Source organism: Anas platyrhynchos, chromosome 3 (genome assembly GCF_047663525.1).
Source record: "Anas platyrhynchos isolate ZD024472 breed Pekin duck chromosome 3, IASCAAS_PekinDuck_T2T, whole genome shotgun sequence".
Classification (NCBI taxonomy): domain Eukaryota; kingdom Metazoa; phylum Chordata; class Aves; order Anseriformes; family Anatidae; genus Anas; species Anas platyrhynchos.
Genome location: NC_092589.1, coordinates 118994408 through 119017879, shown reverse-complemented (window position 1 = coordinate 119017879; position 23472 = coordinate 118994408). Strand labels below are relative to the sequence as shown.

The 23472-nt window shown below is 44.8% G+C and overlaps 1 protein-coding gene and 1 long non-coding RNA gene across 5 annotated transcripts in view; both read right to left on the bottom strand.

Moving 5' to 3' along the window:
- ELP3 (elongator acetyltransferase complex subunit 3) overlaps positions 1-23472 on the bottom strand; it is an 88259-nt gene that overhangs the window by 60013 nt on the left and 4774 nt on the right. For all 4 annotated transcript variants that reach the window (XR_011808626.1, XM_072036589.1, XM_072036590.1 and 1 more), the window contains exons 5-8: positions 22198-22261; positions 20543-20611; positions 19132-19286; positions 822-983 (exon numbers count right to left, since the gene is read on the bottom strand). Coding sequence is in view for 3 of the 4 variants with exons in the window: in XM_072036589.1 (XP_071892690.1) it covers positions 822-983; positions 19132-19286; positions 20543-20611; positions 22198-22261 (450 nt within the window). In the remaining variant the exon portion in view is untranslated. The remainder of the gene's footprint in view (positions 1-821; positions 984-19131; positions 19287-20542; positions 20612-22197; positions 22262-23472) is intronic.
- LOC140002275 (uncharacterized) lies at positions 1012-14782 on the bottom strand. The gene is made up of 3 exons (XR_011808628.1): positions 7318-14782; positions 3958-4039; positions 1012-3250 (listed from the first exon to the last, which is right to left on the bottom strand). It is a non-coding gene; the product is annotated as an uncharacterized lncRNA (long non-coding RNA).

The window sequence follows — 23472 nt, the reverse complement described above, 5'->3', positions numbered from 1 at the left end:
GGCAAGTTGTACAAACGTCAGATGTGAACAAATGATCAGGAGAAGAATCACTTCTCTCAAAATATCATCAGAATTATCAGGGAAAAAAAAAAAAAAGTGAAATACAATGAAAGAAAAAGATGAGCTTTCTTGCCTGCAAGGGATGGGATGAACAATGCATTGCACACTCTCCTACGTAGGACAGCTGTGCTTTTGGCCACAGGTCCAAGATGACAAGGAATAAATCACAGGCTTCTTCTGAACCTATTTTGCCACCCGGAGACGTGTTGTAACCACAGAGTGACCGGGGTTAATCCATCAACAGGTGCTGTTTCTGCGCCTCACCCCCTGTACTTGCCATCGTCCTCTCTCCTCTCCCGTGCTCAGCAGAGTAAGGTGTGTGGTGCAGAGAGCAGGCTGTTTGCTGGCACAGAGCCTCCCAGAGATTACGCTGCATTGTATCTGCTCCAGACTAAAGATTGTGAATTATGTAGGATGAGAATTACAAGTTCTCTCCGGGCACATTCTCCACTTCACAATAATGCATTTATTTATGAAGCAACAGCAACAACAAAAGGAGAGAAATGTACAATGCAGGAAAAGATCCCGAGTTTAAAATATCACAAATAACTCCATTTTGTTATAACACGGTCTACACAACCCCACAACAAACTCCATGAAGCCGCTGCAGTTTATTACTCTTTCTTAACAGACACATGGCCACACGAGCAAGACAACGAGCCAAATGCTTCAATAATTGATCTTAAATGGGTGTTCAAACAGAGATGCTGTTCTGAAACATTTCGAAAACCATCCCATGAGCATCGAATGTTTCTCCTCACCTGTTGGTATCCCTGGCCACGTCCTCGTAGACGCTCTGCACGCCAATCTCCAGCCTCGTGCAGCCGTAGGACAGCATGTCACTGAGATGCCGCTTCAGGCAGTAATCGGGCCGGGTCTCTATTGTTATCCCGATGCATTTTGTCAGGCTTCGTTCCGAGTACCTGCAACAAAAAGCATCCTCTATCAAAAGCGTGAAGCTGTCGCAGGTGACCTGAGAAGTTTCCAGCGTCTTCCTTCTTTGTGGTCTCCACCAGAATTAAAATACGGGTTAAAAAAACAAAGATCCCAGCAGCCAGGGGGTCTGGCTGCTGTATTACTCCAACATGTGCCTGAAACACACAAATATACGTGGTAGGAAAGGGCTGGGGTTTGCTGTGCACAAGAGCTGACCATGCTACAGCCTCGCAGGGCAGTTTTAAACATCGTCAGCTCGGTAGATGCTCGCAGAAGAGAATGAGCCTTCAATATACTCAGCATCACCCCAGCGAAAGGGGAAGTCTGAGTAGGAGATGAGAACTGGGTTTGCTTTTGGGGATGGAGCAAGGATGGTCTGAGCACTCGTTCCCACTTTGAACCACAGAGGATCTCACGTCAGGGGGATTTTGGTACCGTCGGGACATTTTTGTTCAATTCCTACGGCACACAGATAGACCTCAGGGATTAGGACGAGAGCCAGCCATGCTCTGAAAACATACAAGCCATGAAAAACTACACAAATCATCGCCTTTCTGAGCCAGTCGCAGGCTCTCAGCTTCATTGAGTCTAACGCTGAAACAGAACTCACTGGTAGCCTTTTTCCCTCCTCGCCCCCATTTATCACTGGACATCTACCGGAGACTTAATTGTTCCAGCCAGCGTAAAAATCCTCTGCTGATGACAAATGGTAAGTTATTGACCTACGAGGGAGTAAAACAAAAGAAAAAGGAATCCAAAGCTGCCTTGAACCAAAGTTCACAACAGGAAACCATAAATCAAGACGAACTCCTACACCACCAGCAGAGACGATATTCATTTCCATTTAGGAACCATTTCGCTTGCCTCCCCCCTCCAGTAGTCACCTCTCCTGCAAAATGTGGTGGTTGTGTAAGAGGACTGCAGCGCAGGGCAGGAGATTTACAGCAAGAAGAATGAAACTTCCTCTTCTGAAGCCATCTGAAACTGCGGAGGTAACCTGGATAGTTCCCAAAGTGTGATGTGGGCAGGATTAACGGCTACCCTCCGAGAAGAGCATCGCTCTCTTTAATGCTCCCCGATGATGGAGATCTCGGTATTCATATTAAATGTTGCTGAAAAGAGGACACCTTGAGTAAGAAAGAGACGTTACGCCGATACCTGCAAGAGCATTGCACACCAAAAGCCACCAGGATGACTAACTTCAGCTCTTTATTAGGTATTTTGTAAGGATTCGTCACCTGATTTCTGGCACACTGGATGCTGGAGACTTCTGAGTCAAATGAAAGCTCCGGAGAGTTTAACTTTTAGCATGGCAGAGGTCCAATTTGACCAAAAAAGAATTAAAAGAAAGCAAAAAAGACAGGTAGATTCAGACTCATGGGCAAAAATTCCATTCAAACTGATACAGCCTAGGATATTGGGGGGGTAGACTATAATGGCTGTCAAAATAAGCATCTTTAAAAAAAAAAACACAACAACATAAAACATTTCAGAGTTTGTGGCTCACTGATCTGACAATTGTTTATCGTGCCAAGAAAAACACTGCCAATGTGCGATTCATTAACATCAGCCTAAAAATATGCTCACTTTTAAAAGACGCCGTGTTTTGCACGAATTAAAACGAGAAATTTTAGCTAAGGGAAAAAAAAAAATTAAGTCACCGGATAACTCAACCATCGTGCCAGAGGGGACGTGCTTGTATTAAGCACCTGCAATCATGGCTGGAAATACAGAGGGGAGACAAAAGTAATTATATTTCCCCCCCTGGAGCAAATTTATAGCTGAGTTATAAAATGCTGAATCTAACGAACGCCGGCAGACCCCAAAACTCTAATACCTACTGAGGGCACCGACAGGGCTTCAGTATGGTGCCAGGGCTGGTAAAATTCTCTTGTCCAACTCAATCTGGAAGAGATGTGTGTCTTAACTCTGTTTTATTGTGGTGGTAAGACATAGCACAGCCTCAAACTTGGCTTTATTTACATAAAAGCCAGAATTGAGTGGTCCACGTTTAATTAAGCCTACAAACTTCCTTCAACTCACTGGGAAAGAGAAAGAAGCATGCGATCGTCAGCCATCCACCGAAGGCACTTCTGGCAAGACGTTTTTATCATTTCCTGAGTAGAAGAGAAAAACTTTGACTTTTCTTCTCCCTTTTCGTGACTTTTGAACTTGAAACGCTCGTTTGGATATTCATCATTTTTTCCATTTGCAAAAAGAGCGGCTCTATTCCGCTTGAAATGCAATCCTAAAACTAAGGGAAGACACAAATGGTAAGATCACAAATTAAGAAGGCAAACAGAGAGCACCAGGAGTGGACATCGATTAAAATCTTTACTAGATTTATGTAACCTGGCATTGTATGGAAGGAGCAATCAATCAGTACCCATAAAAACTCCAGCTATTGTTATTTTGCAGCATACAGCTACATTACACAACTCAGATTATTTTTTTTTTCATTTTTAGGAGATGAAATCTGCCAGTATTTAACTTTTAAGCTCACCGTTTCCCTATACATGGCCAGCACCTCCACTGCCAGCCAGGCTTTCACAGAAAGGATCAACGGTGAGCTACAAAAGAGAGCTCGGGGGCCTGAAAAAGGCAGAAAATACTATTTAGAAGTTTATCTACTACACGTTGGATTTACATTGAGACAGAGACTGATTTTTTTTTTAAATCAGAATGGCAGTATTTCTTATTTCAAAACACTGTCAGGATATGAGACAAATGTTTACCAGCCAACAGAGAAAAAGAAATGACAAACTGATATATACTTGACTAATACTTTATTTATTTTTTTTTTGAGTGGAGAAAGCGTTTTTTTAAAGTATATCTTTGAAATCTAATCCTGATTTGTGGACCTCAAGTTGTATTTTTTTAGTTTTTTATTATTAAGCAATGATTTCTGTAATAATTTGCAGTGGATTAGCTATTTCAAGACTAACTTTGCTTATTGCCTACCTCTTCCTGGGTCTTTCACCATGGAGCTGCCTGCCTCCTCCAGCAGCAGACCCACGCTGGTCCTTCGTTGCTGCCAAGGTACCTATGGAAGTGAAGTCCTTCTTGTTGCTCTACAACCCCTTGGAGTTTCAGCTCCAGCTCAGCTTTCCTCATGTCCCCCCTGCCTGCTTGTATCCCTCCTGGGTACCCCGTAATGCCATACAGAAATCCCCCAAATTAATTGTGCTCCAAAATACTGCAGGTATCAGGGTGTCAGACAACATTGAAGGATTTTTATATATCGTTCATTAGCTGCAAGGATTAAACCATACTCTTTTTTTGCCTTTTCTCAGGACTATCTCACTTTTTTAAGCATTCTTCTTGTTGCCTTTGATATCAAAAACAGCCACAGAACTTTGCAGACACACCAGTACTAAATCCAGATGGAATATGATTTGCCTATTCCTATCCAATTTTCCACTATTTATACAGTCAAGGGTAATTTGGCTGCTGAATCATACCGAAAGCTCATGATAATGTGACTTAACTCCTAAATCTTTTCTAGAGATTTCGCTGCTTCTCGGAATAGAATCCTGCACCATTCCTAGAAAAACAGCTTTATTTTTTCCCATAACAAAGCCCCCAACTTGCTCGTATACAACATACTATGGAATACAAATGAATCCCTTCTTCGCCCATCTCCGATACTGATAGCATCTGCCAACCCTCAGAAATTACTATTTTAACACAAATATTAACCACAAGGCCCAGAGGCAAAAACAACAGAATCCTATTAGAAACCATTCAGGTCAATGACAATAATTTTCTGCAATGTCTGTTTTGAAAATCAATGTAATGAGTGACATGTTGTTCTAGTCTCTATTTGAACGTCAAAATATCTCACTCAAGCCAAATCTCTTGGAGAAGTTTAAGCACGTTGGGCTCAACTTTTCCAAAAGCCCGTAAGCTCGCTAACAGGATCCAGTAACTTATCGTGATAATGGAAATGATGGATTTGACTTTCCTTAATCTTTAAAAATAACAGACTTCTAGCCACATATCCTGCAGGAATGGCACGCTAGCCAAGGCACACATTAAGAGGGAACAGACGCTATCCAAGCAGGCAGACAGGCTGAAAGCAGATAGCTGTAGCTCTGAAAAGAGTGACTGCAGGATATTTGGTCACAAGAGGTTAAGATGACCTTGCTGATGACTCAGGAAACAAAACTATTATTAACCGAGGACCAAAAGAAGTAAAACACAGAAAGTCCTGGAAAATGAGACGAGCCCAACAAGCTGAAAATTGCACCCAGGATGGTCTTGTATGTACATGTCGACCAGGTTTGCAGGTTCATTCTGGTGTTAATGTTTGTGATCTGGATTTCTTCCAGAATCTGAGGGTGGAAATGGATTTTATCTTCTCGAGCAACAACAGACACCTAACGGAATTTCACCTCCTTCCATGAAACAGTCTTGGTGCTCCACCTTCAAGCTTTTCTTTGGCTTTTGAAGTCACGTTGGAATGTCCTGGAGGCACCTTTTGGGGGGCTGTTGGGTTGGTGAGTGGTTCTGCATCCCTCCCTTCCTTCCCTACAGACAGGTACACCTAAAAACTTCTTGGTTTTTATCTGCAGTACAGCAGTGCTGAGGAATCCCAAATAAGAATCCCAAATCTGTCACGCTCTAAGAACAATCAGAAATCAAGATAAGTACACAGCACAAGATGACAGTGGGGCAAATTTAATAACAGACTAACCACAGAGATGAATTACACAAATGAAAGAGATGCTAAGCCACACAAATGAAGCAAATGAGATCCAAACAAACCTTACGATTAGCACAGACATAGCTAGTATAAAGTCAGTTTTCTGCATGATTACAGAACAGTCTGAACCAAGATGGGGCACCAGAAAGACTATTAATTTTAATCATTAGAGAATAATTGAGTGAATTTGCAGAGAAAGCCGGTACATAAAACAGACCTTCAAATCAGAATCTGCCTCTTAAATAAGAAGGGATTTTAGATCAAAAAAAGCACCTCTCTCTCCAGCAGACACAGCAGTTTCACATAGGTTTGCAGGTCCTTTCTCAATTAGAGAAAAAACAGATGGCACAGTCCTGACATAAGAAAACCTCCTTTAACAAAGCCTCTGCTCTCTCTCATTTCAACTCTGGTCTAGAGACAAAAGCCTCATCAGCTCAGGGACCCGAACATCAAAGAATCAATTACTTACAAGCCATCCCACAGCAGCACCCAAACTCCCTGGCTGGGATCGGCGGCAGGATGCCAGGCCATGCAAGAAGACTTGCCTTGTCCCAGGAAGCTCAGAAAAGGAAAGGTGTAAGGATCAAGCGAGTTAACACAGCGTGGTCACCGCATGCCTTCAAACCATTCATCTGCTTTACAGATTTCAGAGTAGACTACATAAAGAGGAGGTAAACAGAAGCGAAAGAGCAGAAAAAAGACACAAAGAGCAGCAGAAACTGTTCAAGGGCAGCACCAAAGAGAAACAATCACCAAGAGCACGAAGTTTTTGGGCGTACGTGGCTATGTGGAAGGAAGGGAGGGATGTGGAGCAACTCATCCAGCCCAACAGTCCCCCAAAAGGTGCCACCAGGACATTTCAATGTCACTTCAAAAGCCAGATAAAACCTTACGGTGGAGTAAATACTGATGTTGCTCATATTTCTTGATCAGCATTGCTGCTCATGCATTGCCCAGCAGCAGCCATTTCCACACAATACGGTGCTCTGAACTCTTACACATCCCAACTGGCAGTCCCAGCTCAGCTGGAAGGGGAAATCGATGAGCACTGCTGCTCCTCTACCCTCAGCCTGCTCCAAGCAAAATTAAATACGAAATCTTGCCCCAGGAGAGGTGCTCAGAGCCTGGTGGAAAGAGGAAAGCGTCAGAGGGCTGGGTGGGAAATGAAGAATTTTAATCAGGGACCAAAGGAGCCCTCAGCAGAAGGCTGCTGGCCTCCACATTTAGCTTGGAGCAACAACGGCTGCGAATGTCCAGCATTTCAGATAAGTCTGACGTCTTGCCCCCCAAAAAAACACTTCTCATGCCCTTAATTTAAGGAGCATCACCCAAAAGGAACCCTAAACCACAGGTGTGCGAGGCAGACGATGATGTCTACGCATACAAAACCATGCCAGAAGTCACAGCCTGGCTTTCTGGAGAAGAACCTGCTGATAATAAAGCACACCAGCACCTTCTGCACCAAATCCTCACCTGTTTCATAAACGGCCTCCTTTGTCCTGATCCCTGCTAGCTGTCCTTTATTACCACGCCGCTCTCTGAGACGCAGCTAGCAATAATTAATTCAACAGCTACCATTTCCTGCTAGTAAACAGAACAGGTGGCATCTTACTCACCAGACGGGGTTCAAAAGTTGCATTTTTGATGATTGCCCAGAGCAGATATTTCTGAAAGCTCAAATGCCAGTTATTTGCCTTTCTGCAGCTCCCTTTTTATTACAACATTGCAGAGTTTTCTTTATCACCGCTACCGTGTGACAGACCGCTTTGGTTTCTTAACAGCATCGGGTCCCCAAGGCTCAGCTCTCAGGTACTGAAATCTTACATTTACCTAAAATACAGTAATTTCTGGGGTGAAATATGACTTCCCAATTTTGAGAAAGTAACAGTATTTATACCTGCTCAAAGATAAGTGAGAACAAATCTTTCTTTTCCCCCGAAATGCCACTAACAGTTCACTCACACGTAAACACGCTCCCTCCTGCTGGGCAACCCGTGCGAAATCCAGGATAGGGTCTGCTTTTAAAATAGCATCTGTTCCGAAGCAAAAAAACCCTAGAACTTACTGGTTTGCTCTCTTTCTTAATTTGTTTACCAAGTTGCAACCACAATGAATGGATCTGACATCAGAAAACCCTCGGAAGAAAAAGCTCAGCACGAGCAGAGGCAGCGCAGCCACGTTAAGGCACTGCAGACCCACCCCGAGCAGGGCTGTTTGCACGGAGTAATTAACCGCCTGGCTCTAACGAAGGGGAGGGAATGGTATTGGCTCTGAGGGAAGGGCAGGGGGGTTGCGTGGTTTATTTTTGTACCATTCACAGCTTTCACGGAGCACCAGTGCGTGAAGGAGCTCCGGGCAGGGAGGCTGGAACAAAGGATCTCCGTCCGGGCAGGGAGGCTGGAGGGAAGGACCTCCATCCAGGCACGAAGGTTGGGGTGAAGGATGTCCATTTGGGCACGGAAACTGGAAAAAAGAGCTCTATTTGGGCAGGGAGGCTGGAGAGAAGGACCTCCGCTTGGGCAGGGAGGCTGGAGGGTGGCCAGAGGCTCCCTGCAGCTCATGAGAGCTGCCCTCCTCTTGCAACGCTGGCTTCACACACACCCAATTCTTTCAAAAGCCACCCCGTGTCCTCAGAGGGCACACGAGCAGAGCCTGGAAGGTTTTTCTTACCTCAGGAGGTAAAAAAAAAAAAAAGGACATGGAACAGGAACCCCGGTAGATCCTTCTAACATCGGTGGTTGATTTTGTAAGCAGGCTCCCATCCATCAAGTTGGAGGCAACAGCAAGAGAGATAATGTTTGTTTGATTTTTTTTTTCCCCTGCAACAAGTTATTAGCAAGCTGTAACTGAAAATACCAGGATGAATAAGCATATGCTAGAGTGAAATGTTTCAAACAAGAAAAATCGCAGATGTACGGCTCTACCCGGAGCCAAGCTGCAACCTCTGCTTTACCTCTCTCAAAACTGAAGCTTTATGGGGAAAAAAACACTGAAATAAGCCTTAAATGGGAAGGAGAGTGCTCATCTCCTCCTCCCTTGTGCTAGCTCTGCCTTTCTTAAACCTGGTCCTGGTCTTCTTGCTTCTCAGGATTTTATAGAGCCTCTACGATATCACTCTACGATGTTTTCCCCAGTTTTCAGTGTCATTTTCCTCCCTCCCTCCCTAATTTTTCAAACGAGCTGAACACAGCTCAAGCTGTGAAGACATTGCCGAATGATGCAGCAGCACAACAACATTTCCCATTCCGCTCCCTTCATTACGATCCCTCACACTGAGCTGCTCTTGTAACTAAAACCGAGCATCGAGGCTGGGTTTCTCACCGTTACCTACTACAACTTCCAAATTCTGTTTCTGGGTGCCATCGGCCAACTCGGAGCTCACTGTCCTGTAGGGAAATCAGGAGAACTCTTTATTTTCACCCACCTTGCTCTTCCTCTGCACTGCTTTTCCCCTGGCCCCTCGCCACCCACCCACTCAGCATGGTGAAGGACTTCTACAGATCTCTGCTGGCAGCTCGTTGCTACTGCTCCACATAAGCCAGCACCACAGTAAATGGTGTCAGCAACCCTCTTCAGATTATTTAAGCATCCCTCTACCAGATTCCAACACAGATTCCTCGGGGGCACCGCTAATGACTTCCCTCTGTTGTGAAAATTGATGACCTGTTCCCTCTCCCAACTTCCTTCAGTCCTTAATGCATGCAAGACTTTTAATCTTATCCCATAATTTTTTAGGATGCTTCGGTGGAAGAGCTCGCTTTTGGACATCCAGGTAGTTTCACCCATTTGTCAAATGTTTCAAAGGCACCCACTGCAGCCTAGAAGTTTTGTTGGAGCCCATCTGCCCCAAGATGAAAATTTTCACCAGGGAAACAAGAACCTCTCTCTCATCCTACGTAAGGAGGAGGTGGTTTGCTGTTTTAGCAAATGAAGACAACAAAAAATGTTACCCTAATAAAGACAGCGAGGTCCAACACATCAGGGTATTTACTGAGAGCAAACCACAACTTTTTCCAAGGTGCTGGAAAAAAGAAAATATGTAATTTGATTGTAAAATGTCCACTTCTTAAGCCCATACCCCATCTATCAGATGAGGAGTGTACATAATTCCCTTCACTATGAGCCAGATAATTTAAATTTCAGATTAATATATGAATGCCAGTAAAAAAAAAATCACATATATTGTATATATAGCAGATGTAACTAGTCCAACAAGCCATGCTGATCATTCCAGCTTGGATTTCAGCAGCCAAGACAGGGAGTTCAATGAGCCACAGGTGGATCAAACCACAGGTGGGCTACCTGTGCACTCAGCCAGCTATTCCAAAACTCCCCTCCTTGCTTCCAGGATGCTAGCACGGCCTTTACGCCTCCTTTGATTACCACTAACAGCATTTGAAAATGAAAAGCAAAGAAAAGAAACCTTGAATCCTGAAGGACTTAAGACAGAACTGCAAAGAGGAGCTATGAATGACAAGATTCAGATAACCAGAAGCCTGAAGGCATTATGAAGATCTGGGCTTGCTACAGGGTAAGATTTCCTGTGCCAGCAGCTCCTCTCCTATTTGAAAATAAAAGAAAATAGTTTACAAGTAATAAGAAACCTTCCCATGCTACCAAAATCACGTGGTTATCTTCTGAAGTGAGAAAAATGCCCACACGTGAGGGTCACCAAGCACCAAGTTGGTCAATTTTACCTTTTCAGTATCCTTCCACCAAGCAACATATAATCAAAAAAGCAGTGGATTTTAGTCCAATTTTAACTGTCCCTTACGTGGATTCCAGCACAATTTTATTTGACCTTTAGTTCAATTCCACCTCCGCCAGGCAATCGATCCCAGCTGTTCCCACAGGACAGGTTTTACTCCACGTCCCTTTCCCTTTCCACCCGAGCGTACTGAAGTCGACACAAGGAGCAAGAAACGACGTCGGAGCAGTGACACCGAAGAGCCAGCACCTCGTCTGCCCACCGCATGCAGCCCAAAGAGCAAAACCTGCACGAGGAGGCACCCAAGATGTGCCCTTGGCTCCTCGCATCCTTGCGGTGCAATTTAGTTGAGGGGAACTTGCAAGAACAACAATTCAAATGCCTGTCACCCAATCGATCCGACCAACAATCAAGTCATAATTATATAGGCAGTTTACCATGGAATAGTCAATACACGGTTGCAGACACGGGCTAAAAAGGGACTGGGGAGAAAAATGCTTAGGTCTAAAATTAAGGAAGAAATGACGTGACAGCCTCTTTTATTAAATCTAAGCCGGAGCCGAAGCTTTTCTCGCTGCAGTTGATGAGAAAGGCTGCGCTAGGTGAGACTTAGATGTATTAAAAAAAAAATCTAGTTCCAATTTCAGTTCTGATATTGACTCACTGTGGCCTAGGGAAAGTTGCATATTCTTAGTAACAACCACTTCCTCGCTGTTATTGAGGAAAATAACCACTTCTGGTGCTGCGCAGACGTCTGACAGCTAAATGCCCTAAAAGCTCTCGTTGCATAAAGACAGTGTCCAGCGAAGACCTTGCTTTGTAGTTCCTGCCTCCAGCCTATTAAAGGAAATTCATCTCGCCCCCACCTGATGCTCCTCTGAAAACATTTAGCTGGAGGACGGAAAACAGCTTGATTGCTACTTGGAGGAAGCAAAGAGATCGTCCCAATAAAATGATAAGCAGAGCTAATAAAAAGCAGTCATCAGCCAAAACTGCCAGCGAAAAGCTCTGCTTTATCTTGCCAAACTAACTCCCTCGTATATAAAGCACCAATATGATCTCTCAGAAGGGTGCTACACAACCCCTACACGCATTTGTTCTCTCTCAGCTTGTAAAAGGCCAGGTTTGGGAAGGCACTTGCTGCAACAGGCTACGAGACCTCTTGGTGACACTTCCCGGGCTCCATTTGTCACCGTCGTGGCTCCAACACAGTGCCAAGGTGCCAACAGCTCCTGGTCTTGTAAGGAGCGATCGAGCTCCATGCTCTGGAGAAGTAATTCAGCTCTGAGCTGCTGGATTCCTCCCACGGCTCCTCCTCCCTGCAAAGGGCACTCCTGGCTTGCACTGAGAGGATAAAACAAGGGAAAGGAGTGTGCGAGATAAGGTGAAGAAAGGTGACTGCTCGTCTTAGGTGGCTTGGGACAGGAGGAGGAAAAAAAGAGAAGACCTGGGGAGGAGAAGGGAGCAGGATCCACCACTGGAACAAGTAGGAAGGTCTTGCAAAAAGCTATTCTGCCTCAAAAACTGGCTCAAGTCAGTTGATATTGAAGCACCAGGGGTGCTTCCCACCAACTTTACAAACCCAACAACCCCGAGCATCACACAGCCTGGCCTGGAAGGCAAACCAGGTGAAAGTCTTGCAGGCGATCCCATAAATTCAGGCCAAATTCAGGCTGCCCAGACACCCCCAGGTGTCAGATCCTCGTTTTTGGGTACCTGCCTTTGCAAAGCGCTGGGCCACGAGGAGGCTCAGAGTCCCACAGCACATCAGCTACAAACACATCCCATGAAGGCATTATTTCAACAGCAACCAGCCCGTGCTCTGCTCAGCGCTGCGTTCACAAAACCGCCCCAGGAAAACCACTTCTTGACATCTTTCCGTAAGGGGATGAAAATTAAACCTGCCATTTTTCCTGCATGCATCCTGCACCGCCGTTTTACTAGCAAATGACTTTTCTTTTAAGGGAATTTAGTGCTGTCGAAAGGCAGCGGCTCTCAGCTTATAATATCAATGAGGCAAGCACAGCACAGCTGAGGGAACTATAAACTGCAGCTCGCTATTTTACCAGCACATTTTAATTCGGGCTGGAAAGCAATCTCTGCTGAAAAGAAGGAGAAAAGGTAGTGCAAGTTGCACGCTACCTCTCCAGGGCACGGGAGCATCTGTTTGGGATTGGTTTTGAGTTCAGCTCCAGGCAGCAGAAGCCCAAGCTAGACCCAAGAGATGCTCACCACCTCGCACCCTTATGGAACTCCAAAGCAAGTCTGATCCCCGTCACACCTGGAAAACTGGAACGTGACAGCACCCGAGGCAACGCTTCTGTAACGCCCAGGAAGGTGTGATGCTGCCTGTGCTAGGGAGGCCCTAGGAAACGAAGCCAGAAAGCTTATTTAGCACACGATGCACCTTTGTGACATTACCTTCGGATCAGCAGCGGGACTTGAGCCAGAACTGTGTAACAGAGACCAAGTTCCTGCTCATGCAGGTGCCCAAGTTGTGAATCAAGCTCTGTCTCCAGCCCCCAGTCCCAGCTGACCACTGGGATCCCATCCTAGCATTAACATTTTAGCGCAGGTCACCGGAGAACTTGTTATGCTTGCCAAATTACACCCGCGCAGCGGCGAAGCAGCAAAAATGAGAAAAGTATTCCCTTTGGCAGGTGTTCAGTGGTAATTTGCTGAAAACGTACAAAAAAAAAAAAAGCAGTGAAATTCATTATTTAGCTCTGACAATGTCATGACCGCTAGGGCCGTCGTCCTTTCCACCCAGGCAGGAGAAATGCAGATCAACAGCATTCACAAACGGGTTTCCATTAGGCGTAGCTCATACGCCTGCTATGAATGAATGCTGCCACCTCCCAAACCTGTGCCAAAAATATTTTTGGTACCGCCATCTACCTTAGAAAACCTGAAGTCACCTAATGCCAGGTGTCCTGGTGCACGTGAGCAGAAACCTGTGGGCACGGATTCCTCAATCTTCCTTCCCCAGCCAGCGCTCGGTCACAAACCTGAATTATTTTACATCCAAATGAAAAGGCTGCGGAAATACTGAACAGGACAGATAACAGGATAGGCAATCACTTTCCGTAGCTACGGGAGGAAAAAGATAAACAGCTACTCCTAACGAGATTAGAATACAATCTGATGGAACGACTTTCACTTTGGCATCTTCCACATAACACACCTCGGCAGCTAGAAGTTGGGTCCTGCTGTAGAAAATCAGCAATGCAAAAGTAACAGGATACCGGCAAAGGGCAGCTGACTTTGGGGTAATTTTCCTCAAATTCTGCCAGCAGGGAAGATGTTATCCATACTGAAGGCATTTAGGGGTAAACAGTGAAAAAAAAAAAAAGGTTTTAATGGCAAATGCTGCTTCTGCACCATTGGAGAGCTGCGTGGAAAGCTGGGAACAAAGAAAATCTGCCCGCCCCTCCAGAACATTAGGAACCAGCCTCCAAATCTCCGGGAATAAAAGGAAATTTAGGCAGAATGTCTGTCGCAAACGATCTGGCACTAAAACAACAGCCAGTTATCTCCTGCCTGGCACAGAAAAATCACTGCCCAGTCAGATGCCCCGAGGGATTTGACAGACAAGCTCTGATGGATACAAGCCACAGTAATTTGCTGTGCTGCTGCCTCCTGCTATTCGCTTCCCTCTCCGCCAGAAGCTGCTGCCTGCTCGGGGGGAGGGAGCTGCGGATGGGGAAAAGTGCCCAAAACCCCCTTGGAAGAGGAGTTTAAGCTGGCAATTACGGCGTTTTGCGAGAGTTTACCTGTCACGGCACCTGCTCATTACGGCAAGGCGAGAGGTGAGGTGTGACTATCACATTTTTGGCAATTTGTTGCGGGGCAGCTGAAGTAGCAGCAGATCCTCTTGACTCCCTCCAGATTATGTTCATTCACCACGGGGTGAGCACAGGCAGCTGAAGGGTGGCCAAGTGTGTTTAGCTGCCGGTTTTGGAAGCGCTAACCTCAAGTGGAGGGGTCAAGGTAGATGGAGGAGAGCTGTAACCTCCCCAAATCGCTCCTGCATGAATCACTGGAGCTAGTGAGTCAAAGCCCTCAGTCATCTTCTGCCGGAGTCACAACTCGTACTGGGAAAGCACAATTAAGATACATTAGTGTAACGAGCACCGCATGTCAGCCGAGCCACCTGGACGGCAGGAGAGCATCTTCTTCACCTGCACTAACCCCGCGGGAAGGACGTGTGCCGATATCTCTCCTCTTACGATTCCTGGTAAAGCAGAATTTCCCCCAAAGTGCTGTTTGCATCTCGCTGGCCCGAGGTGAGCTGCAGCAGCACAGGAGCAACGCGCTCGGGTGTCACCCTGTGTCACTTCACCTCGTCTGCGTCCCGAGAGGGACCCAGAGGAGACGGGCTCAGCCTGGTAAAACTGCAGCAGTGAGACAAGAGAAACCTGCAGAAACCTGCACCTGACAAGGCTCCTCGAGTCCTGAGAACGGGAAATTCGAACAGACTTTGACAGAGTGGCCTTTTACAGACAGGTTTATTCTTCACTACTGAAAAGCAAAGCGAGGAGTTGCTCGGAGGCAGCCAGCCTGCACGATCGCTGTTTCTCGTAGAGAAATTGCAGCTCCTATTAGAAGAATTACCGAGACACCAGCCCTAATGTGGGGATTGGAGAAAAGACTATAGGGAGCTTTCCAGAAAACACATCATCTGATAACCAAACAAAACACATTCTTCATGGGCTGTCCCAGAGCTGGTGCATTCAAGTGACTTCCAGCTGGGTTTTAAAATGCAGCAGGAGCTCCACACATCAAACCAAGTGCTGCTGAAACCACCACAGCTTGTTTTCTTTTATTTTTTTCCCCCTCAGATGGGCTAACGGGTCTTAAACTAGGCATACAATAACCCAGCCCCAAACAACAGCAATTTAAAACCTGTGCCCTCTCTTTCAGAGAAGGCTCTCAAGTAGCTGGATCCAGCTGCTCACAGCTCGCCAAAAGGTCAGTGTGGCTTTTGGGACACCTACAGGAAATTTCCTCGTTGGTAACGAAAACATTTGTGGCAGAGGGAATAAACCCCATGTGATAAAATTTTACAAATATGCCCTGTGTATTTTTAAATATTCTGAGAGAAGGCAGGCCTGAAGGTGCAGTCCAAGGAGCTCCTGGGTGCGTAGACTCAGGAGACCTCTCTGACACTTGCCTTTCTGAACACAGGCGAGTCCTCGCGGGGCCTCGATCACTAATTAAAAGTCAGCTCCTGGCTCGGAGAACGAGGTGCTCAGCCCTTGGGTTATGTGGTGAGTCACTGCTGCAGTTAAATATGCCCAGCACCTCCAATGACTCACGGGTCAGGTGAGAGGAGCAAAATGATGGGGAGAAGTCACTTTGATTTGCATGTGTATTTCACACCTTCTCGGTTCATGTTTGCCTTGTCCTCACTAAAGAGCAAAGGCAGCTGCAATTAGTGGTCAAGTCAACGCTTTGACTGGATGGGAACAACTCCCAGAGGAAGCTGCATTTCTGTAGTGAATATCTGTTTTACAGCATTTCTTTAGCAGGAACTACAACTCCCCTTGTAAAGAAGGGAAGCTTATCACCAAATCCACAACCTCGTGCTGATAGACATCCAGAAACGCACTGAAATCTCCTAAGTGGTGTTCTTGGCACATAAAAATTAGAGCTTCTTGGTCTTGTCACACACGCTCTGCAAAACAAAAATCCCCTCTGGCTCTGCTATTCTTTGCTCATTCGTCAGCCAACTTCTTTCTCAAGCATACCAAAGCGCCTCCAGCAAAGCCTTCTGTCTGAATAGTCTAAGAAGTGTTTATTACCTCAATAGGAAGGTGCTGCAGAAATATTAAGCAGCAGCAACACTTTCTGGGGGAAGTTGCTTCCTTCCTCCACTCGCAGCAGTTACCACGAAAGCCTAGGAGTTGCTCTGTTTATCTTTTCTAAATTGCATTTTTGGTTGACCGGTTCCTGTGCATAAATAGGGTCACTTCTGCACTCATGCTTTATTTAGGCATCGTTTAAAAAAAAATCTGAACCCACTTCAAGTGCATTCATTCATAAATGATCTTCCTAGTGCTGTGTAAGTACAGATAAGAAGGGAGATCTTCACACCTCCCAAGTTAGCTGCCCTGATTTACCTAGAAACAGTTTAAAGCAGCAGTCTAGCTTAGATGCTCTGAGCCATCCCGTGAAGATCCTGCTCTCTCCGCTGACCATAAAGACACGGTTTCAGGTTTATTTCTTCCACAGCAGCTGGCTGGAGCAGCGTCCCACCTCCCTGTGGCAAACTGCTCCAGTCCTATGTCACTTCTGCCATCCAGGCACTGCTGGCTGTGCGATCCACCACGTGGCCAGACTGACCGTAAGACCCTAAATCTCTAAGCAAGTCAGGTGGCAACTCAGATCAGCAGCAGCAGTCCAAGGGCCAAAAGAGTTTGAGGATGTTACTCCTTCGGTCAGACTTGCAGTGCTGGCTTTGTGAGGAACAGTAGAGACCTCTGAGGCAGGCCACAGTCATAGGATGAACCTTCACAGGGTCACATCCCTCTTACCTGATGAACTGGGACCAGAAGCTACAGTGGTTGAGATGGTCAAGATGAAGAAAAAGTCCAGATTATGTCAAGAGGAGGAGCCCTCTGATGCTGCGTGATTTAGACAGTAAAGGTCAGCTTACCTCTGCCACTGGAAAGACAGCATTAGACATGGAACTGGAGCTCAAGTTTAGGATAAAGAAATGGCTGGACTAAGGGGGGAAATGCTGGGTTCACAGTTAGGTGGACTGAAGCCTTTAGAGATAGATGCTGTACCAGTTTAATCAAAGGACTTGCACAGAAAGGCTTCAAAGAAAAGTATCCTGGCTGAAGGTCCTTTTCCTGAAGAAAGGGATCGGTGTACAAAATCTAAAGTTAACTAATCATTTTCACGAGAAAGAAAACTCTCAAAGCTGCCACGGTTCCATTAAAAACAAGGGGTGAGAGAGACCAGATCCCAGGTTACAGCCAAACGCAGTACAATATAAAACAAATAAAACAGTACAACACAAAACAAAATACCGTCAATATTCCCCACGTAGCATGGCTTCTGTTAATGGAAGTAATGAGGGGGAAAAGCTGAGTCCTCAAGTACAAAGAGAAGCATGCAAAGTTGAATTTATTCCTTCCAAGTGTCATTGACCATCTCTAAACAGCACTGCAGTGACACAGTACAACAGCTCTATGCAAGCAGCATAAAAAGTAAAAAGGTCTGATTCATCTCGAACACAATTTTCTTGCCTCTGGAATATTTAGAAAATGCAACATGAATAACTCCCACATACTTCCATTTACCAAGCATTTAACATGAATTTTATGTTAAAAATACGTATTGCTTTATTTATCTGCTGGAAAAAAAAACACATTATTAAAAAAAAAAAAAAACACAAGCGGGTTTTCTCACACTGCTCCATTTGTGTGCTTGCAAGGCAGCACATACTTCAGCCACTTCGTTTTCGCATGCTCTTAAAATTACTTGGTGACACAGTCTGTGTCGTAATTAGTTTCCTCGGTAATCTGCAGAGCCAAGGACAGACTACTCGAAAAGCAATTTTGTCTCCAATAAAATTAGCTAGGCACCCGCAGCAGAAGACGCTGAACAGCCACGTCCTGAAGCACCTGATGCCCAAACGAGCGCGGCACCAAATTGAGCAGAAACCTGCAAACTCCACCCTTCTTCCAGAATGAGCTGGGTGTCCTTATGTGCTCACAAGCGGTGTGCTAGAGCAAAAGCAAAGCAATTTTTTTCCTGCAACTTGTTAGCTGATTTATTGCCTTGATTGTTGCTCGTGCAAAGAGCAGCACTGCACTTTTTGTCTGGTCTTCGAATGACAAGTGGGGAAAAAAAAAAAGAAAAAAGAGAGTAGAAGCGTTTGCTGCCCTCCAGAGGAAAACCAAATGAAATTACAGCTTTAAAATATGATGGTGGACATGAAACTAGACAAGGGCTGGTCCTAACCAGCTTTAAAACTGCTTTCTTTAGTGGATGACAGTGGAATCAAGGAAAATCCACTGCACTGAACTATGACAAGGTGAGAACTAAAACTGTGAGAGGGACAGTTGCCTAGTTTTAACAGCTCTAAAATACCAAATCTTGCCAGGTTTTCTTCTCAGTTTCACCCTACAAAACGTACCTGGAAAAGTTGTGGATTTAATGAACATGTAATGTGTTTACACATGTAATTACAAAATCACTGATTTTCAGCTCACCAACGGTACAAGGAGAAGAAGAACATCTCCCTGTCACTCCGAAATACTGCAAGGGTAACTGCGTTGGAGACCGCAAGGGGCTCAGAGCTCCTGAGCACTGACGCTGTCGGGGTGAGTCATCCCTTACGGGAGCTGACGTCTGGCTTTCCTCCAAACCAGGATCAGTTCCCCTTCCCAGCTAAAGGCAATAAATCCCACGGCAATGGGATTCGTCACAACTCCAAATCAAGGTGACGAAGCAGAAAAGGTAGAAGTCCAGACAGAACGCCAAAAAATTAGGAAAAGCTTAGCATTTCCTAAAACAGATAAACCACGGCGCTATGCAGCGTGCACACTAATGCTGGAGGTTGAGCTAGAAATAATCTGTGCCTAAATATGTGTAACTGGATAAACGCTGCCTTTCAAGAAAATGAGACAGGAATATTCAGTGTTTGCTCTTCTTACAGCAGCTGGAGAATACTTTTAAGTGATTACATTAATGAAAATCAAACACTTACCTGACAGCTTCTGCTACATTATTGGAAGTGTGACCCGACAAGGCGTCGTGAAGGTTTCTGATGAAGTAATCTCGGTAGTCTTCAGGCAGAGCCATGAAGGTTCCTCCCATCACGATGAACTCCACTTTATCCACGCTGTGGCCCAGCTGCTTCAGCTGTAAAAGCAGCAGGGAAAAGTTACCAGTGACTTAGCTGAAAGACCTTTCTGAAAACCCTGGCACTCCTACACCTAATAGTTCCTTCATCACTTGTCCTATCCTCTATAAATGACAAACTATTAATGCTTTTGTACAGATTTCTCGTAATCCCCCTCCAAAACCCAGGGATTATTTCTCTACTGCAAGAACACAGCACAGACACCGTGCCCAGTGCAGATTTTTGTGACAAAGCAGAGTAATTTGAGCACAGCAGCTTGCCAACGTGGTTACACAGGTTCCAATTTGAAGCTAACATAGATATGGCCAGTATGAAAAGTTTCTTCACTTCTGCTTCAATCCATGCAGAACCATCCTTAAAAGCTTGTGGGAGAAAAGGACTACACTGAATCCACAGAGAATTTTCCACTGGGTTTGGAGATAAACAGGAAACCAGTAAAAGCAGAGTAGGACTAAGAATGAAATCACATCTTTTAATTTTCCAGTGAAGACCAAAAACATCATTTTGGTAGGAAAGACACTATTTCAGTAATAAATTCTAAATGTAAGCAATTATCAAGAACTAGCAGTTGCCAAAAATCTCTACAATTTTGTTGTAATAGGGCCTCCTATCAGTAATTAAGTACCCTTCAGAAAAGATAACATCTCAGAAGAGTTGCAAAACTTGTCATTTATTTAGTGGAAATGACAGTTAGAAAATTAAAAGGTTTAAAAATAATTCCTCCACGGGGATCGAGTCAGGCTAACTTAGAATTACAGAATCATGGAAAAACTGAGGGCAGAAGGGACCTGTGGAGGTCACGTAGCCCAACCTCTCTGCTCAGAGCAGCGTCAACTACAGCAATTTGTTTGTCACTGTGTCCAGGCAGGCAGCGAGTATCTCCAAGGACAGAGACTCCACAACCTCTCCGGGCAACCTGTGGCAGTGCTCAGTCACCCTCACACGAAGAGCGTTTCCTGATGATCAAACAGAACCTCCTGGCCTTCTCCTGGGGAGCCCAGAAGTGGACACAGCTCTGCACGTGTGGCTTCAGCGGTGCTGAGGTGAGATAAGGATCCCCTGCCTCATCCTGCTGGCAATGCTGCTGTTAATAGAGTCCCCAGAAGTGAAAGCTGGGGCATGCTGTGAGCGAGTGGCCTCCAGCTGGACTCGGTGCTGCTCACCACAACCCCTTCCACTCCCCAGTTTCACCAGTTCAGGCAATTTAAATCAATATTATTTGCATCACAAACACAACACACCCCTTCCACTCTACCTGTTCCACTCTGTGTCTTGTCTGGAGATAGGGGTCATACCTAGCCCGAATGGCCCTCATGGATGTTGGCTAAAAAACACAAAGAGATGTAAAAAAAACAGTTAACACAATTAAAGACAGTGAAAAAGAACAAAAGTCAATTTTTAGCACTGAAATGGGTGCTTTATTTTTATAAAAACTCGACCCTGAAGTCTTCAAACTCACAACTAGAGAGCTCATCTACTTGTAAATTTAATTTGGCTTCTTAATTTTGTAAAAATAACAAAAAGAAAAAACATTTTTAGCCCACTGAGATGGCAACATGAGAAAAAGAACAAGAATCTCTGAAGATTCAGAATAAAAACACTGCAAAAAAACACTAAAGAAATGTTTTTCAAAATTCCACTTTTTTCTGCCCTCTTCATTTTAGTTTCTCTTGACTTGCACAAGTTACCAAGGAGCATCCTGTAGAGCTCAGTTTAAACTTCAAATATTCTTTAAGATAATGTAGTCTTTCATTTGAAACCCCCAAATTACTTTTTATATTGCTATATAAATATATTATTATATTTATTATATATATATTTTTATCCCCATGAAAAGGATGTCACCTCACCATTGACCAAATTAATCTGGAATGCATTTTACCTTGTTTTGCTACTTTACATCGGTGCAATGGCCATGAGTTTTTTGTGAAAAGTAGTGACAATAATTCAGTCACAGTGAGATCTGCTGCTGTTATGCTGTCAGCAGACGCGAGGGAGCTATTTCTGTGATATGTATTTAGTGAGATATCACTGCAGATGCAGAGACATGCTCTGAGACCAGGATATCCTAAGGGCATGGCTGTAATATCAGAGGCACTAACAAGTAAATAAGGGGCTTTTTTCCTGCAGGTTGGGCAGGACTGAAAGCAGGTCCAGCTTGAGCACGATGCTCAGGTCACTGTCCTGTCAATATTTGAGTCTCTCTGAGGACTGAGAAGCCAAAACCTCTCTGTACCCCTACTGAAGCGTTCGATGGCCCTCACGTTTAACATTCTTTTCTTACAGTAAGTGACAATTTTCCATGTTCTGAGGCGTGCCTGTTGCCTCTCATCCTTCCAGTGGGCAGCTTGAGGAGGGGTACAGCTCTGTCTTCTTTGTACCCTTCCCTGAAACCCTTCCTGAGAAGATGTAGACATCAATGTTGCTCTGGACTGTTTAGTTAGGAAAATTTTGACACAGATTGATAACTCTTGCAGCCAGTATTCATTTAAACAAAGTGCATGCAGCAGCGTCCTCTGGGAATCAGCAATGTCACCTTCACCTGCTCTTACTCACTCATCACTTTCCACAGCTGGAAATTCAAATTAACAGCTGCTCCCACACCAGCAGGTCGTGCAGCCCCAGCACAGAAGCTGCGCTTGTCCTGCTCAGAATCCCAGGGAATTACACGTGTAACACTATGAACAGCTGCAAGGTGAGGAAAAAGAAACAACTGCTACAAAAAAAAATAAATCAGAAGAATTCAACTAGAATTTCTTCTAGTTGAGCTGCTTTGGATCTCAGAATTTGCTAAGTCTGCTTTTGTTTCTTATTCTTGCAGCATGGGCGAATTTGTAGAATTAAAGAGCAGCCAAATCCGATCTTACAGGGTGTAGGGGATGCTTTATGGCAGAGAGAAGTAATTAATACCTCATATCCAGTGTAAGACTGCGTTGAATACTCGAAGTCAGAATCAGGCCCACCTGGGCAGTACCTGCAAATATCAAAAGACAGAAAACAGGCATCAAAATCATGCAATTGCAACAATTAATCTGCCCAAGTTATGGATATAGAAGAGGGTGCAGGTTGAGCAAACACCGCTCTGACTCCTCCATCCCTCATCAGAGAGGCAGGGGCACACAAATTCCACCCAACCTGACCACAGCAGCACATCAGCAGCTCTCCGGGCATTGGAGAGCTCTCAAATCCACAAATACAAATCCACAAAAAGAGAAATCCACAAGAGGAAGCCCTTACTGGCTCAACCACCATGGCACCTTAATGCTACCAGGACTAAAGCTGGCTCACAACTGGTCAGAGTTCTCTGATATCCGTTAACACCGAGAGGAACTGAGGCTATACACGTACAAATGCTACGTACACAGAGAACTGCAAAACAGATCACTTGATTTTAATGAAAAAGAAGTCAAAAAACAACTCAGATCTGTCAAATTACAACATTAAACAACTTGACAAGACTAAACAGAGGCAAAACAAACTGTGAACATAGTTCTGGAACATGGCATTATTGTAGGGAGCTGCCCTACAGTTCTGGACTGATTGTTACATGCTGATAATTAGACTGTAGAAATTTTACAGCCATAAACAGTTTCAACGCTTTTCAAAAAGTTCCGTCCAAAAAATTGTCTCTGATGCAAAATATTTTTTGCTTGGCAAGGAAAGACAAAATATGGACATCGTCCAGTTACACAATCTGCATTTATTTTCCATGTGTTTATTGAATTTAACCGTCTTGATGGTGATAAAGCTTACCTACGTTTGTCTTCTGAACTTAGGAAAATGCTATTTAATAAATACTTGCATTTTAAGCAGCATTCTAGGACTATTTGAGAAGAACACAGTCCATCTACGTTGGTTAACTGTATGGCTGGTGTTAAATGACAATTCCTGCACCTAGAGGCTGGTTTGGAGCTCATTCTTTGACACAGCAGGACCTGCAGCTATCCCAGCATGACTGCTAGCGAGGAGAGGACTGGTACATGGCAGACAGTGATTTAATGGAATACAAATTTATTCTGCAGTACCCTCAGCTTTCTTCTGAGGGTTAATGGCCAACCTACAGTCACTGTGTGTTCAAATATGACCTGACAGGGGAGGTTGGCAGCCGTTGGCTCGAGCTGCATGCACTGAACGTGGTAAAGGAGCAGTCAGCACAGTGTTACGGTGCAGATCTTCAATGTACAG